The 17,212-nt window shown below is 38.3% G+C and overlaps 1 protein-coding gene across 1 annotated transcript; it reads left to right on the top strand.

Annotated features, from left to right (window-relative positions):
- The first annotated feature begins 2,919 nt into the window (after nucleotides 1–2,919).
- Nucleotides 2,920–11,962, top strand: bmp4 (bone morphogenetic protein 4). Its single transcript, XM_056241904.1, has 4 exons — nucleotides 2,920–3,168; nucleotides 6,172–6,294; nucleotides 7,677–8,020; nucleotides 11,064–11,962. Exons 3-4 carry the CDS (start codon nucleotides 7,684–7,686, stop codon nucleotides 11,915–11,917), a joined length of 1,191 nt encoding a protein of 396 aa, XP_056097879.1. The 5' UTR covers nucleotides 2,920–3,168; nucleotides 6,172–6,294; nucleotides 7,677–7,683; the 3' UTR covers nucleotides 11,918–11,962.
- The last annotated feature ends 5,250 nt before the right edge of the window (nucleotides 11,963–17,212 follow it).

The following is a 17,212-nucleotide window of genomic DNA, read 5'->3' as shown; positions in this document are numbered from 1 at the left end:
CACAAACCGCTCGTTTCGTGTCTTAGGCCATCAATGTCTACTTACATTTACGAGTCATTAAATCATGTTTAATTTGGACTTCTCTGTGCTGCTCTTTGAGGTGGTGACCATAGACCTGCATTATATGACTGACAGACAAGAACGGTTTGACCTAAAAATATCAAAATTGAAACTACTGCGGAAACAAAGACACCTACATCTTGGATGCCCTTGAGGTAAGCTAAAACATACCAAAAATTAATTTCAAAGTGAACTATCCCTTTAAATAGTTAAGCTTAGTTGATAGCATTTGTGGTATTATGTTCATTCACACAAACACACTAGAATTTCATCTCGTCCTCCTTTACTTCAAAAAAGCAAAAGTCTAATGAGACAAACTTGGAATGGCCAGTTTTTGGAGGATTTGAAAGCATAAACGTAAAGTTCAGACTGCAGGTAAATGTGGCACAAATCTGATTTGTTTTGCTCATGTGTGACTCAGATCTGGTTTTGGCTGCGTTCAGGCTGTCAGTCCAAATCCGATTATTTGTGTATCCGATTGGAATCTGATATGAAATGATTTGCTGTCCATATTATGTATCACAACTGTACAGATCCGATGTGTGTGTCCATGCCGCTCTTTTATTTACCAGAATATTAACTCTAAAACATTGCAATGCATAATTCAAAATACGGATAAAACACCTGTGTACAATCAATACAGAAAATTCCTTCAAATTAATACAGTATTATTTTTACAGATTTCTCTCGGAGTGAAGAGTAAAGAGAAAGAGAGACCAGTTGGACTGAATTACTGTGGTATCAACATTATGCCACAAGTGCTGTCAATTCAATTGAACTTGTATTGAACCTGGAATATTCCTTTAAGTCAACATCTGACTGTAAAACACCAACTGTCGTCAAAGTGGGGCTTACAACGAGAAATAGTGTTTGTTTAAGGGGAGAATCTTTATATAATTGAAAAATAAATGTCCTATAAGTAAACGTGGAACAGAATGCGTGAGCCATTTTATTTGTGTCTAGATGGGAAACCAGATATTTGATGTAGAAAAATAAAAATAGTGGGATTTGTTTGGATTGATTGGGTCATCAAGAGAGAGAGAGAGAGAGAGAGAGAGAGAGAGAGAGAGAGAGAGAGAGAGAGAGAGAGAGAGAGAGAGAGAGAGAGAGAGAGAGAGAGAGAGCTTAGGGATGTCCACTGAAAATGGAAGTGATTTCAGAGGTTCTGGATAAAGATTACGAAGACAAGCTCAGACGAATCTTGTAGAGATAAGACCAGGAATGTGTATTAAGAAAGCAAACAGGTTCCGTTTTGAATTACTAGTAAAGAAAAGAGATGCTTCTCCAAACATGAAGACATCTCCTCCACTCCAGACCCAGAAGGTGTGCGGGAGGAGCGGTGGCACTGTATTGCTGTGTGACTATAGTAGAGCCAGACCGGTGAATGATACGGTGATGAGTGTGTCTGCGAGTGCTTCTTCACACAGCGGGGGGAATGTCATATCACAAGGGCAGGAGGTCAGACCGAGACATTAGGAAACACTGACTGATCTCACTGCAACTATAACGGTTAGATGACAGTGATCACACATTTCAGATTAGCGCTGGAATGGTGTAAACATGCTGTTAGGTTTGAACATTTTCAATATTATTCATTTATCTCAATCAACATCCTTTTTAATTTTCACTTTGTAAGGCGAGTATACAAAGAAATCCTGGTTTCCATAAAGATTTTATTTTTTATTTTTCACCCTATAGAATGTATTAAGTATTAAGTATTACCCTATATTATGTATTAAGCCAACAAACTGATCTTGGAACTTTTGAACAACAATTTCTATCCTCCTGAATTTTTGAATTTAGTATTTTGACAAAAAAAAATGTTTTAATTATATTTGATTCATATGTTATGCTGTGTCCACTGTAGTCGACACCAGGACTCAGTTGTTTAAAAAATAAAACGACATTAAATGACGTGTATAGAAAAAAACATTGGGATTTTTTTTTCATTCACCAATCAATTTTTAGGTTTTAGGATTTTTTTTTAACCAAACTTTGTATAAAGATGATTCTCAAAGTGTTATGAAAAATATAACGTATTGAATTGATATACCATTTTAATTAATGTGGGCCATCCCGGTAAATGTGTTGTGCCATTCAAAATAATGCTATACATATCATATCGTATGTAATTGCACATTAATGTGTTCTTAGGGCAACATGTAATGAAAAAAGAAGTGTAATAATGGGAGTAATAATTGGCAACATTTTCACAATAATATCTAATAGCCTATTTCATAGGAATTTTGCATATAATTTAATTTGTTGTGTCTCCCAAAATGCCTGATAAACATGCTGTAAGTCCTGGTGTCTCTACAGTGGACATGTGTGATATCAATGCCCTGTTTTGTAACAGAAAGTCATATTTTGATTAGAAACCCCATAACATTTTCCTGAGAAGTTGATTTATGACAAAAAAAATAAGATTATTCAGATTTAAATGATAATTATAAAATATTATCATATTTCTATAAGAGTGCTAATATTAATGTCAGGCATTTTTCTTGTTGAAACCTCCAAACATTAGAAAGCCCTGAATGTGCTCTTTTAAAACGGTGACATGAGAAATTTAGGCTACTAAAACATAAGGTTCACTACAGTGGACAAAAGTCTATTCCTGGGTCCCAGGACTATAAACATACACGCTCTTCCAGTCTCGATGCAAGTGTGGTGAACCCGTGTGATGACATCGCGGGAAAAGAAAACGAAAGGATTGCATGTGTTTGCTAGCGCGCTCATTATTATCCACAGTACGTGAATGTAAGTTACAGAAGGAAATATATCTCGTGTGTTTGCGTTCTCTGGGGTTTGTGTGAGGTGTTGGGTTGAGAGAGTAGGGGAGGAGGCAAAGGAACTTCATTGGGCGGTCACATAAAAACTGCCAGAAGAACTGGATGCGGGATCAGTCGGTGATGTTCTCCGTTCTCGCATTTTCCTGGAGCTACAGATCCACTGGACTTCTTCAGCTGGCTTCTTCTTCTACATGACGCGGAACTAATGGCCTAAACATTCCCTTCAGCCTTGGACTTTTGCTATGTGAGGCGAACTCCGTTGAAAACTCCGTTTTACGTCTTCTCTTCAGGAATACCGTGCGCATCTCTACCAATGGTAAGTTGGCATGTCGTATTGAAGTCAGCATTCATTAAGATATAGTCATAGTAAGAGGTGATTTATGACTTTATCTGAGGTAGGATATACGTGGTTATTTAAAACCCAATTACACACGTTCAATACGCTTTTTGGACATTTTGTGTGAAGCTATATGGAAATCCTTTACTTCCCATCTTGTTCGAAGAAAGACGCAATTATTATAATTCACGGGAGCTGTCTAGATTGTCCCGTACAAAATGACGAATTGTATTGGGAATGTTACACAGCATTAAATATGTCAATATGTTGCTCAGTCACTCGGATGTTTATGGTAAATGTTTTTGCAAGTTTACCACCAACGCGTGCAAACACCTGACCGCACACACACACACACACACACACACACTGGGCTGGATGGTTGGAATATAGCATATGGCATTTCATTCAAACAGAAAATATATTTTATGTTTAATTTATGTTTTAAGGTGGTGGCTAATACCATGTTACTACAAGTTTAATTGCTGTATGTTGTCAACTCTTAACAGTTATTGTCGTAGCTAACAAAAATGTAACGTTTTGCTAATGTTCCCATTATGAAAACGTCTAATGTTTTTTCTTTGTTATGCGAATGTTAAGGGAACATTATTGCAAGCATTATTGGAACGTTAATTTGGAATGTTCTCGGAACATTCTAAAACAAGAAGTGACATTTATGTACAAAATGTTACATGCACATCCAACTAAAACGTTTCAGAAAAAAAAACAATGTAGGCCTATAAAATAACATGTTTGTGCTAATGTATTGAGAATATTATTAAAGACCAGATAAGTTTGAACATTACTGTAAGAATGTAAGAAAGAGAACCTTGCCAGAATGTTAGCCAAAGCTCTGATAGCTGGGAAAGCAGAAACATATCAAGATTACTTCTGGAATCTACAACAAAATTCTAGATTCTAAATGTTCCAAATCACTGTGACACTAAATCCAAATTTAGTGTCACATTCCTAGCTCAGGGCTTGCACAGCATTTAGCTATGTTGTTGTTTTTATCTCAAGTTAGTGTTAAAGAAAATAGTTAAGTGAAAAGTTAAGTGAAACCAGTCTCCAGTGTAAGAATGCACTAGTAAATGTGACCTCCACGAATGTTTTGAAGACTTGCACTTTGTCTTAAATGAGTTGTAGTGAAGAGTGGTGGCACTCAGTCAAGCATAAGAACACGTCTGAAAGGTTTTATGAGGTACATTATGACATAAAGAGACACGGCAACCATGGGCTCATTTGGCAGGGATCTTTGTCTTTAGTTCAAGGAGGTGGAAAGCAAAAGAAAAAATTAGAGACTCTAAATATCTTTTTAAATACTTGACATTAAAAGTAAACTGTTGCAAGAGTCAGTCAGTCCACTACTGAATACAGATCAACAGATGTTGTCGTCTAGACTCTAGAGCAAGGGTCTTGAACCTTTCTTAGGCCAAGAAAGGGCTTCTTGTTAAATTTGCTTATACTGTACTTGCATACTTTGTTATTATGCTGCTTATTGCAAAGTCATTAAAATCCTTGTTATTGGTGGGCAGATGTGTACATTAGTTTATTTTAATGTGGGAGAGACAACAACACATTTAGATTAGTTGTTTTCTTAACTCATTTTCATTTTATTCTTTTGTTTTCATAAAAATTTGTTTGGGATCAAACAATAAGATTATGCATGTACATGTCCTATGAGCTTTGATAGCACAGAAGGCTATACGCTACTTTGCATTGGCTGAGCTATTAAGCTGTCTTGTTTTCTAAATGCACATGATGCTACTCAGGCTTCCAGATTTGATTTCTGAATAAAACTGGTCAGAGGTTAAATCCTAACATTGACTGCTCAATATTGTCCCACATACCCTGTCCCACACATCTGAAGAACCATGTGCATAACCTAATCTCATTAAGCAGGGTTAGGGTAGAGCAAAGTCGAGCACTGTGAGCTTTACACGACTCTGCCAAATTAAAGGACTATAAACCCACACTGTGCAAAAGCACATGCATTGCTCTCCATCTTCAAACACATCAAAAAGGGATTCTGTAAATATTTAGGGCAGTATCTGTAGGCGTTTAAACAAGAGTAGGTGGTCTGAAGAAACCAATTGTTTGTGCTTTGTTACATGTTTTCTGGCATGGCGGATCAAAGTCTTTTAGTTACGCTCATTTTTATGGTTTGCTCTCGACATAATGGACTGTTGGAATAGCATTGCTGTTAAAACTGCAGACATCTTTTTAAAGGTATATCACTCTAGAATGACAAGCACTATCACAACTGCAGCTTGATCGTGAAGACGGGGAGAGAGAAATAACACTCGTGACCACACACACACACACACACACACACACACACACGGTGTTCTTGTTAAAATGCATCATTCCTGCAGTAATGGTTGGACTTGGTCCAGTAGAACTAAGTCCAAGAAATGACAAAATACAACTATTGAGTTCAGCTGTGGTGAGGTTTCAGTGGTGACGTTGTTTTCTGAGACCTTTCCCAAGCACTTGTGATTGTTATTACTGCATTTACTCTGCACTCGGATAATTCGTTGAAAATCACATTTGTGGAGTCGCACGGTTGCAACCAAGATATCCATTAAACACACTCTGCTTTTGGCACGCATCTGGATGTTACGGGTTAACAAACCAGGACGGTGCCGCTTGCATGCCTAGTCTGGGTTGGGGGATTTTTAAAGACTCTTTAAGAGGCACTTGTAAGAAGACCATCAATAAAAGAGGCAGTTTTGAGATCCCTTTGTTGACAGACGAACCTCTATTTGTATGTAAATTGGAAGTGCCGTCCTTTCAGGTGTTCACACCTGGTAGTCTTGTAAATGAGCGAAGATAACGTGTTGCACAGGCAGCATTTTAGTTGCTTAAAGGTGTCTGGCCTAAACTTGCATTTTGCTCTTAGTGTAAATATACTCTTGCCTTGCAATCATGCCATGCTTATACTGAAATGTTTACCCTATTTACAAATATACTCTTGTCTTTCAGGAAAAGGATCTCACCGCAGTTCTTAAACAGCCTTGCAGGACGACGTAACATTCGCTTGAGGAACTCGTCCTGTATCACCTCTCTACAAACATGGATTGTTTTCCCATGCTTTATTTTCTGTCGGTAAGTGGACCACGCCTATCCAGTCTTAATTGTGTGACGGGGTTGTTACATTTTTGCTGCAAATTAAAAGGCTTAGTCATTCTTTACAAAAAAACAGTGGTCAAGCAGGAGTTTTGCTGTAAGCTGTTTTATCTTGCGGTTTGTGCACTTGAAAATTGTAGGCTGCCATCTTTGTTTGACATCAGTTGTGATTACCAAACTGCTGTTTGGTTTGACCCTTAAAGCGATAGTTCACACAAAAAAAGAAAATTCTGACATCATTTACTCACCCTCCCATCATTCCAGACTTGTGCGTTTTTTTGTCTACAACAAAAACTCTTAAAAAAAAAGTAAGAATTTGGCATCGATGGTTCCATGAAAAACCTTTAACATCCATGCAGTTTTTGTACTTTATTGGGAAAAGTTTCTTCAGTTTATTTTAAACATTCTTCAGACTAAGAAAACGTGATTCTTTGGGGAACCAAAAATGGTTCTTAAATGGCTTTGCTGCGAAAACTCCTTTTTTTAATGGGGTCCAAAGTTGTTTGAATCCCTTTAAATGTATTTTTTTGAACAAATGATGACATGAGGGTGAGTAAATGACGACAGAATTATATTTCATTGTTTGTTAAATGATCCCTTAAATTTCTCAGCTCATTTCTTTATATAGTTGTAAACTATTGAATTATAAACAAGTTATGAATAAGGTCCAAAACATACTTTGCGCAAGTACATGAATCGAAAGTACTTTTTTAGTACTTTTATTGGAGTAGTTTTACAAATATACTATTTAAGTCTTTCTAGACCCAAATTTTACATTTCATTCAATCTGTTACTTGCCAATTCTTTGTAATTACTTGTGAAATGTACTAGTAACTTCTGTGTTTTTTCAAGTAAATCTCTTTTAGTTTCTTCAGTGTAATTTTGTTGCATTCTGAAAGACTATCATGATTTTTTTTAGTTCAACTAGTGTCATGGTGGAGCAACAGTTTGAAGTGCATGTTGCTCAGTAAGTTAGGTAAAGTTAGTGGTCACATTTGCAAGATTTTGTGGTCAAAAAACGATCATATCTTACGTAGCCATGTATTTTGTACAGCTAACACTGAAGTCACTTTGTGGGGAAATCGTTTGAACAATGGTAAATGAAGTCGAAAGATGCATAGCTACTTGAATAAAAACCCGTAGTTATTTGAAGGAAACTTTGTCGCCCCCTTGAGTACGGAGGTCACACTAAGCGTGTTCAACGAGACTCTCAACCTTTGAAAACTTGCATAAAGTATGTTTCTGAGCTAAATGATTTTGTGTTTTTGGTATTCTGTTTCATCATTGAATGTGACACAGAAAAGGCAAACATCTTTCACTGAAGTCTTGCTTCTCTGTTTCCTTGTTCAACCGCCCACCAGAGACATCATGATTCCTGGTAATCGAATGCTGATGGTTATTTTATTATGCCAAGTCCTCCTGGGAGAGAGCAGCTATGCTAGTCTAATACCCGAGGAAGGGAAGAAGAAAGTGTCGGCTCAGCACCTGGGTCAGAGTCATGAACTGCTGCGGGACTTTGAGGCCACGCTCCTGCAAATGTTTGGGCTTCAGAGGCGCCCGCGACCCAGCACCTCGACCGTCGTGCCCCAGTACCTGCTGGACCTGTACCGGCTGCAGTCGGGGGAGGCGGACGAGGACCTCAGCTTCCATTATCCCGAGCGGTCCACCAGTCGGGCGAACACCGTGAGAGGATTCCATCATGAAGGTAAAACAGCAGAGAGTTTGACCATTTATGGCTGGTCTTATGGTGTACGCAGCTGTTATTAGTGCAATAACAATGGCCTTTTTAGCCCGTCTACATGTTCTGCTCCACTGTATGGATTGTTTAGGTGAGACACATGTGATTGATGGATTTATTTAGTCTGTTTTTTGGAAATGAGTCCAAGACAAATTTCCCTAAGGGGACAATAAAGTATATTGTATTGTATGTATTGTACTTGCCCAGCTTTGCTAATGTTTCCATTCAGTTGTGAACTTTCAAAATGTCCAGTTTTTTAAATGTTAAGAGGACATCATCACGTTTTATCATTTTGCAAACATCATGGGAACGTTAGTTTTGAATGCTAACTAAACATCTAACTAAAACATTTCAGAAACGACAGGTGTGTAAACGCCGTTGTGCCTACATTTTGACTAGATAACTTTGAACGAACTTTCTATTAATGTTACTGGAAGAACGTTTGTTCATAACTAAGTTCTGAGAACGTTGGGATCGTTTAAACTCAACCCAGCATTTAAAGGGAATTTTCAAAAGTTTATACTTTTTCATGTGGATCCCGTTGAGGGACTTTCCTCAACATGTAATTATTTTTAATGCTGTACTCTACAGATTTCTAAATAAACTCCTGTTGCCAACCATGTGGTCTGTTAGGCAGACAGGATTCCTAGAATAAAAACGTTCAGATTCAGGGTGATAGAAGGCCATCGGCATGCTTAAACAGTCTATTCTTGCTATTTTATGTTTTTTATAACTTTCATACCTTCACTGTAAATGTGCTAACCTGCAGTTGTTACCTTAAGTCAATTTTTTTCCTGATTTAACCCATAAAAATGATTTTTGCTGATATAAATTGATGTATAAAGGTTGATTTAGTGATGTTAAATCATATTTTTTTCTTGTTAATTAAGATGATTTACCTTTTTTCAGTGTAAATGAATCAGAGTTCATTAAAAAATGCGGAGAAGAGACACTGAAATAAATGATACTTTGGACCAACTATAAATTGTTACATCTAAATGTTCTAAAGGTTGTTTTTTTTATTATATATTTACAAATTACACCTTAAATTTATTTGGTTTAATATCAATCCAAATATTTATTTTCCCAAAGACAAAACATTCATACAAAAAAAAAAACTTAATAAATATACTGTACTATCATTAGACACCAACCCAAAATACTTAATGTAGTTCAATATATATATATATATATATATATATATATATATATATATATATATATATAGATTGTGTTAGTCAACTGTTTATTTGGTTTACTTCCTAGAAATAAGGACAACTTCAAAAGACCTTAAAGTTTATTATGGTGTCTTTTTAAAATATGGACCATTTTTTCTGTTGTGCAAAAAAACAAAACATTAAAACAATTAAAAATGAATAATTGCTGCTGTCAGTAAAGCTATAGCCAGTGTGTGTTCTGCACTTCAACAACACTCTGTCAAGTGAAAATATTATTTAAACAAAAGTGTTTGTTTTATTTAATTTTTCTATGAGGAGTGTTATTTTGAACGTCTGTTGATTACTATTGAAAAAAAAATATTTAAAAAATAGCTGGATGACAATTAAGCCTCGTTCAGACTGTCAGTCCAAATCCGGATTGAAATCCGATCAAATGTGAACAGCAACAAATCACATGAAATGCGATTTTACAAATCCGTTTTGAGCTACATTCATAAGGGGTTTGAAATCCTATTCACATCGCATTTCTGGATATCAGTTTCAGTTCGACCACTGTGATCGGGTTACGCGTGGGTCATGTGACATAAAACGTAAACATGTCAGAAAACATGCTGAAAGTCGCTACACATTGTCTTGTTGTAAATAAGACAGCATCTGTATTGCAAACCCCTCCATGTTGATGTTGTTGATGTTGTTTTTGCCGTATGCCTAGAAACCAACGTAGATATTCCAGTCGAACGACATGCAAATCAGATCCGGGATATACACGAATAATGGGATTTGGACGGACAGTGTGAAGGCACTTCCAATCCTGTTCCTGGAGATCTGCCTTCCTACAAAGTTCAGTCCCAGCCCTGATCAAACAGCTAATGAAGATCCTCAGGGAAACTGGGAGATGAGTTTGTCGGAGCGAGGTCGGTCTGAACTCTTCAGGAAGGCAGATCTCCGGGAACACTCCTGATGGATGGGATGATAAAGAGTTCGTCTGTCAATGTCACACTATGAATCCCGATTGGGCGATTAGTTCCACGACTCGATTGTCATACGGACCAATACCAAAGTGAATATTTGAATATTAAATTATTTTAAATATTTAAGAACAATCTTGAAAGCTTCTGCTGAGAAGTTATAAATAGGTTGGCCTAGCAACAAGACAAACATGGCAACAATATTACGTTATTCATTTCTATATTATTATTTTTAATCTGAAAATCCAAATGACGCCGCTTCCTTTATTTAATGTTCTGTGAGTCTTTTGCCAGTTTCTTCTTCTGAATGAATGAATGAAGTTTTCAGTGGAGTTTCTAGCCATCTATTCAATAAAGAAACACTGAAGTCTTTCTCTTAGTAAGCTGATATTTAAATGCTTAGTTTTATGATCAAAATGTTTTAAAGTATGTAATGCAATGCAATACAATGATGATTGACAGATGAACTAATAAACCTTCCTCAAAAGCCTGATGATCATATTTGATACGCATGATTATGATAATAAATGATGTATGATAATCAAGTAAAGTGAAGCTGCTTCAGTCCAGCTGAAATATTACTAACAATATCAAAGTTATTCCTTAATAATCAGGTCACATTTGACACAGAAAGACTCGTGAAGCTCGAGCTGAAGGAGGACGTTTGTACAATTACACTGAAAGACTTTTACTGGATAAAAGAGTCTGAACTCTCAGTCAGATTTTTTTCTAACAAGTAAACCTGAGTTTTTCTCTAAGTTTTGATCACTTAGAGGCCTTCGAAATGTGCATGTGAAACACGATGCGGTGTATTTGATAGGGTTTCTCTGGTCATTTGACCTGTTCTCTCTGTGTCTCCTCCAGAGCGCATGGAAGAGTTGCAGTCAGACGGGTCTCAGGAGACTCCGCTTCGCTTCATCTTCAATCTCAGCAGCATCCCAGAGGAGGAGCTCATTTCCACCGCAGAGCTTCGTATCTACAGGCAACAGATCGATGATGCAAGCGCAGATCCGGCACACGCGGGAGACGAGGGTCTCCAGCGGATAAACATATACGAGGTGCTGAAGCCTCCGCGGGCCGGGACGCTCATCACGCAGCTCCTGGACACGCGGCTGGTGCGCTACAACACGTCCCGGTGGGAGAGTTTCGACGTGAGTCCCGCCGTGCTGCGCTGGACCCGTGATAAACGCTCAAACCACGGGCTCGCCGTGGAGCTCGTGCACCTGAACCCGAGCCGGCGGCCACAGGGACGCCACGTCCGCGTGAGCCGTTCCCTGCATCCTATACCGGACGAAGACTGGGACCAGCTCCGCCCACTGCTAGTCACGTTCGGGCACGACGGAAAAAGTCATCCGCTGACGCGGCGAGCAAAGCGAAGCCCCAAGCAAAGAGGCCGGAAGCGCAACCGCAACTGTCGGAGACACGCGCTTTACGTGGACTTCAGCGACGTGGGCTGGAACGACTGGATCGTGGCTCCGCCGGGATACCAGGCGTACTACTGTCACGGCGAGTGTCCGTTTCCCTTGGCCGACCACCTGAACTCCACCAATCACGCTATCGTACAGACGCTGGTTAACTCGGTGAACACCAACATTCCCAAAGCCTGCTGTGTTCCCACCGAGCTCAGTGCGATCTCCATGCTGTACCTGGACGAGACGGACCGCGTGGTGCTGAAGAACTATCAGGAGATGGTGGTGGAGGGATGCGGATGCCGCTGAGACACGGGACACACTTGCACCCGTATGTGGACGCTTATTTATAACTTCTGTGTTGAGATGTGTGTTTGTCTCATTCTTTGTCTGATCGATCATATATTTTGACAAAAAGTATATAAATATATATTTATATCAACATAAGTAAAAAAAAAAAAGTTTTTAAAAGTGTCCTTATTTGAATTATAATTCAGCTGTACAGCTTTCCATAATGTATATCAGTCTGTATAAGGGTTTTTCTATGTGCTAGAAGAATTAGAAGCCACTAAAAGTTTATTTACTGCTAGTATTTATTTCTTTAATACAATATACATTCACGAAAATAGAAATGCGTAGCCAACGAACCCCCGATTTGATCAGAACGCATCGTTTGTGTACTTAAAATAGAGCACTGTGTGAAATCCTAGGAAAACTGATTTGCTTCTATATCAGTGAAAGGAATCGGATGTGTATTGATGTGAGTTAATGTTTTGCATCAGCATGTGATTTACATGTTCCCAAAATAACTTTGTTGTTAAATAAATTGTGAAACATTCCAACAACAATGTGAGATTAATCAAAGGTAGTGTGTGCTGTTCTGTTTCAAAGGTCAAGAGCGAAGGGATGATATGGGCTTCTCACACACACTGGAAGGCATATATAAAACAAATGCAGTTTTAAAACCTTGTGTATCTATGCCAGTCGTCTTCAAACATACTTTGTGAACTCATGAACTGTCTAATGCTGAAACGGCATTGCTTGCATTTTGTCATTAAATTGCACACTTTTAAAGTATTTTCATTTGCATGGTTCAATTACGCTTTTAATCAAAAATGGTTTATACGATATAAGTGAAAAAGTAATAATTTATTGCATATTATACATGTCATTTGTTATGGATAGCCTAATGTGTGTGTGTGTGTGGGGGGGGGGGGGTCGTTTGGATGTCTTCCATAGACCAAAATCCAAATATGTAAACAATTATCTGTTTTATCAAATATACCATGAGAGAGTTCTATAAAGTTTCATTATAGTAATATTAATTTGTGTTAATTATTTTGAATCAAGAAACAAAGATATCCATCTGAAAACTCAAAAATTCTGTCAAGAACATGTTAAGAACCCTGTCAATGACAATTAAGCACATTTTAGGGAAAAAAGATGGTTACACTTTATTTTATGGTGATGTATAGTTACATTGTACTTCCTCGGATAAGCACTGAGTAATATTAATTAATTAACTGCAACCATAGAGTTACGGTTAGGGTTTGGTTTAGGGTTGTAATTATGCATAATTTACTGTTATTACTATAGTAAGTAAATGTAGTAACGTGTAAGTACGCCACCTAAAAATAAAATGCTACCAAGAAGATTTTTTTTTTAACATAAAATTACTGTTACAGTAATGATTAACTGATCAGAATGATCACTTCTTATGAAAATAATGCTTCAGTGCAAAAAGTTATTAATTTTCATCTTGGGTTGAAATGTAATCCGGACGAGCATTTGTGTGACACCAAACAAGTTGACTGGCTTCATCAGCACTGAAGAGGGGATCAAAGGGTTTACTGGGATTTGAGCTGTCAATCAACACACCTCTCTGGAAGCGGAAGGCATTTTAGTCTAGATTAAGAGAAGACAAGGTTTGCATACCAACAAAATTGTATTATTATTATTATTAATAATGAATATGCAATCTTTATATGATTAGACAAAGGCCTGCACTGCAGAAAGCTAAGAGGGAAATGTGATTAGTAGACATGACACTGCAAATATCATAAACGAAACTGTTAACATGAGGACCTGATTTTATAACTAATAACAATATCAGCATGTTGCCAGTCGATTCCAACAGAAGGAGCTCCACGTGGGGGTTTTCACAGCAGTCATCCTCCAGGTGATTACTCTTTTGGATACTACAATTTTATTTAAAAAGCATTTTATTTGTAGGCTATTTATTTTTATTTAATTATTTGTTTGTTTTACTGTGATTTTTATGTCTTGGTATTAGCAATGCTCAACCTAAGGCTGAACAATTGCGGTTATATTCAGAGATATGATAATGTATCTTGTTTGTTTGTGTTGTGGAAGCATAATAATGAAAATTAAAGCATAATAAAAGAGTCCTCCTCCAGGTGCGACTGCAGCCACAGCCCGCCTGACCCGCACAATAGCGGCTAGACTGCGTGACGCACGCGCACCGCTGAGTCTGACTGGGAGTGACACCAGCGTGGATCTGGCGACGCGACGCGAGCGCAAATCAAAGGTGAGACGGCGTGTCTCCATCGGCAGATTGAATACAGACGCCTGTCAGGCTAATCACTCATTTACTGCCTGTGTTCCTGCAGCACTCCAACGGAAGCCCTTTGAACTGTCAATAAGCATCATTGTCCGATCATCTTTCACCCTTTTGTTAAACGCTTTTCTGCTTTAAGGCTTAAATTGACCATCCTCTGCTCGCGCTAAAATAAACACGTGTCAAAAATACTGTTAAAGGATTTCCGTCATAATGGGATTCAATCATAATGGGGTCTAAAAAGAATCTCTAAGAATAAAAAAAGAAAAAAAAGTGAAATGCCGATAGGATCCTTTTATTCGAAAGTTTCAGTGGTTATTAAGGCCTAATCATCATTATACTGGACATTTGCATTAGAATTCCTTAGGAAATTATGATGGAATAGCCTGACTGCTGTAAAAAAAAAAAAAACGTGTCGTTGGTTTCTGAAAACACGTGGTTTTTAGTCGCTCCAGTCAAAACAATCTTGTCAGGAATTAATTGATTAATAAATAAAAATAAAAAAAAAGTTATTTTGTCAGTAACATTTCCAGTTGTTTCCCTATGTGATTCACTACTTATGTAATTAACAAAATTTCATTCACATAATTGTTACCAAAATTAACGAAATTCTAATAGAATGTTTGTAAACATTATTGAAAGATATGCCGATGTCCTTCTTTTTATTTAATTTTTAATATTTGTATTTATTAATTAATTTATATTTGGTGGAAATACAACTTATGGAACAAAATCATAGGGATCTGTTTTTTACTGATTACTGAAAATAACTCAACATAAGCCATTATTGTCAAAATAGCTGGCAACAAAAGTGAGTATAGTAGCTAATAGCTGTACGTCGCTTAACCATGCAAAGCCACATGTCCTATTCATCATGTTCATGTTTTTGTCTGCTTGACAGGAACATACAAATGTGTCTATCTTGTATTAGAGCAGTTAAAATGTGTGCTTTGAGTACAATTCTCTCATCCTGACCACTGGATGTTCAACATGGCACCTCACGGCAAAGAACTCTCTAAGGATTTGAGAATTAGAATTGTTGCTCTCCGCAAAGATGGCCTAGCCCTAGGCTATAAGAAGATTGGTAACACCCTGAAACTCAGTTACAGTACAGGCCAGGGTCATACAGAGGTTTTCCAAGACGGGTTCCACTTGGAACAGGCCTCGCAAGGGTCTTTCAAAGAAGTTGAGTCCTTGAGCTGTGCGTCAGGTTTAAAAAAAAACAGACGCATGATCGTGCCAGCATTGCTTTATGGTGCTTTTCCACTGCATTGTACGATACGGCTCGCTTCGGTACGGCTCACTTGTGACACTTTTCCACTGCATGGTACGGTACGGCTCGCTTCGGTTTGCTTTAAATGGTACTTCTGTTGAGGTTCCAAGCGTGCCGTACCGATACTAAAATGTGACGTGAAAACACTGCAGATCACTGATTGGTCAGACAGAATCATCACTACCAGCATCATTGTATTTGCGAGACATCAAACCCGTTAGATTTAGACAGCCAGTAAGTAACAGCCACCGCTATAGCACCTGTTTTAAAACTACTTGCTTGACTTGCTTGAAGAAAAAAAGGAAGAAAAAAAACGTCCAAAAAAGAAATGGCTGAATCGTGGTCAGTGGACGAAGTGCAGACGTTCCTCTCGTTGGTCGCCGAGGAGCGGATAAACTATAATGGTCAAACTATAATCCCACCCACTTTGAAGCGGTACTAACTGCAGTGGAAAAGCAAACCGAGCTAAAGCGAACCGAGTCGTGACAAGTCGTACCACGCAGTGGAAAAGCGAAGAGAGCCGTACCGAGCCGTACCATGCCGTGGAAAAGCGCCATTAGAGGTTGTAGAAACGGAAGGAGCGCTTGTCAGTGCTCAGACAAGCGCTACTGCAACAAGTCGGCTTGTATGACCAGCATCCCAGAAGGAAGCCTCTTCTGGAGCTGGCTCACAAGAAAGCCCACAAACAGTTTGCTGATGAATTACTGGAACCATGTCCTGTGGCCTGATGACACTAAGATAAACTTGTTTGGCTCAGATGGTGTCCAGCATGTGTGGCGATGCCCTGGTGAGGAGTACCAAGAACATTGTGACTTGCCTGCAGTCGAGCATGGTGGTGGTAGCATCATGGTCTGAGGCTGCTGGTACTGGGGAGCTGCGCTTCATTGAGGGAAACATGGATTCCAACATATACTGTGACATTCTGAAGCAGAACATGATGCACTCCCTTGAGAAACTGGGCCGAACAGCATGATAACGACTCCAAACACACCGCCAAGATGACAACTGCCTTGCTGAGGAAGCTGAAGGTGAAGGTGATGGAGTGGCTAGACCTGAACATTTTTGAGCACCTGTGGGGCGTCCTCAAGCAGAAGGGGGAGAAGCACCATGTGTCTAACATCCAGCAGCTCCATGATGCCATTATCGAGGAGTGGAAGAGGATCCCAGCAACAACCTGTGCAGCTCTGGTGAACTCCATGCCTAGGAGGATTAAGGCAGTGCTAGATAACACTGGTGCTCACACAAAATATTGACACTTTGGAGACAGTTTTGACATGTTCTATTAGGGTGTACTCGCTTTTGTTGCCAGCTATTTTGACAATAATGACTGTGTGTAGAGTTGTTTTCAGAGAAGAGTAAATATATACTGCTATACAAGCAGCACATTGACTACTCTAAATTATATCCAAGTTTCATTTCTATAGCATTTTCCCTTGAGAAGATATACTAAAATGTTTGCTGAAATGTGAGGGGTGTACTCAGTTTTGTGAGATACTGTATATATATATATATATATACATTAATAGAAGGTATTCTGAAACTGGATGATACAGTCTGTAGCAGGGTTGAAATTATGTACTTTACATGGCTTTAACCTCATATTTAGAGCTGTGTCCTAAAAAATAAACTGTATTTGTTAACTTAAATATTGGTCTCGCAATGGCTCTCCCTCGCCCTCTTGATGTGTGGAAAATATTACTTTAAAAATAAGTTCTCAAAATTGTTTTAATATTTTTATGCATTTGTATGTTTC

Source organism: Rhinichthys klamathensis, unplaced genomic scaffold (assembly GCF_029890125.1).
Source record: "Rhinichthys klamathensis goyatoka isolate OS25496 unplaced genomic scaffold, OSU_Roscu_1.1 h1tg000682l_1, whole genome shotgun sequence".
In the NCBI taxonomy this organism is placed as follows: domain Eukaryota; kingdom Metazoa; phylum Chordata; class Actinopteri; order Cypriniformes; family Leuciscidae; genus Rhinichthys; species Rhinichthys klamathensis.
This window is presented reverse-complemented; position numbering and strand designations above follow the sequence as displayed.

What these genes read in the sequence shown, in the direction of transcription:
- bmp4 (XM_056241904.1), top strand. Translation starts at nt 7,684, where the DNA reads ATGATTCCTGGTAATCGAATGCTGATGGTTATTTTATTATGCCAAGTC. An exon ending in GAGAGGATTCCATCATGAAG is followed by an intron (nt 8,021 to 11,063) that starts GTAAAACAGCAG and finishes TGTCTCCTCCAG; the next exon opens with AGCGCATGGAAGAGTTGCAG.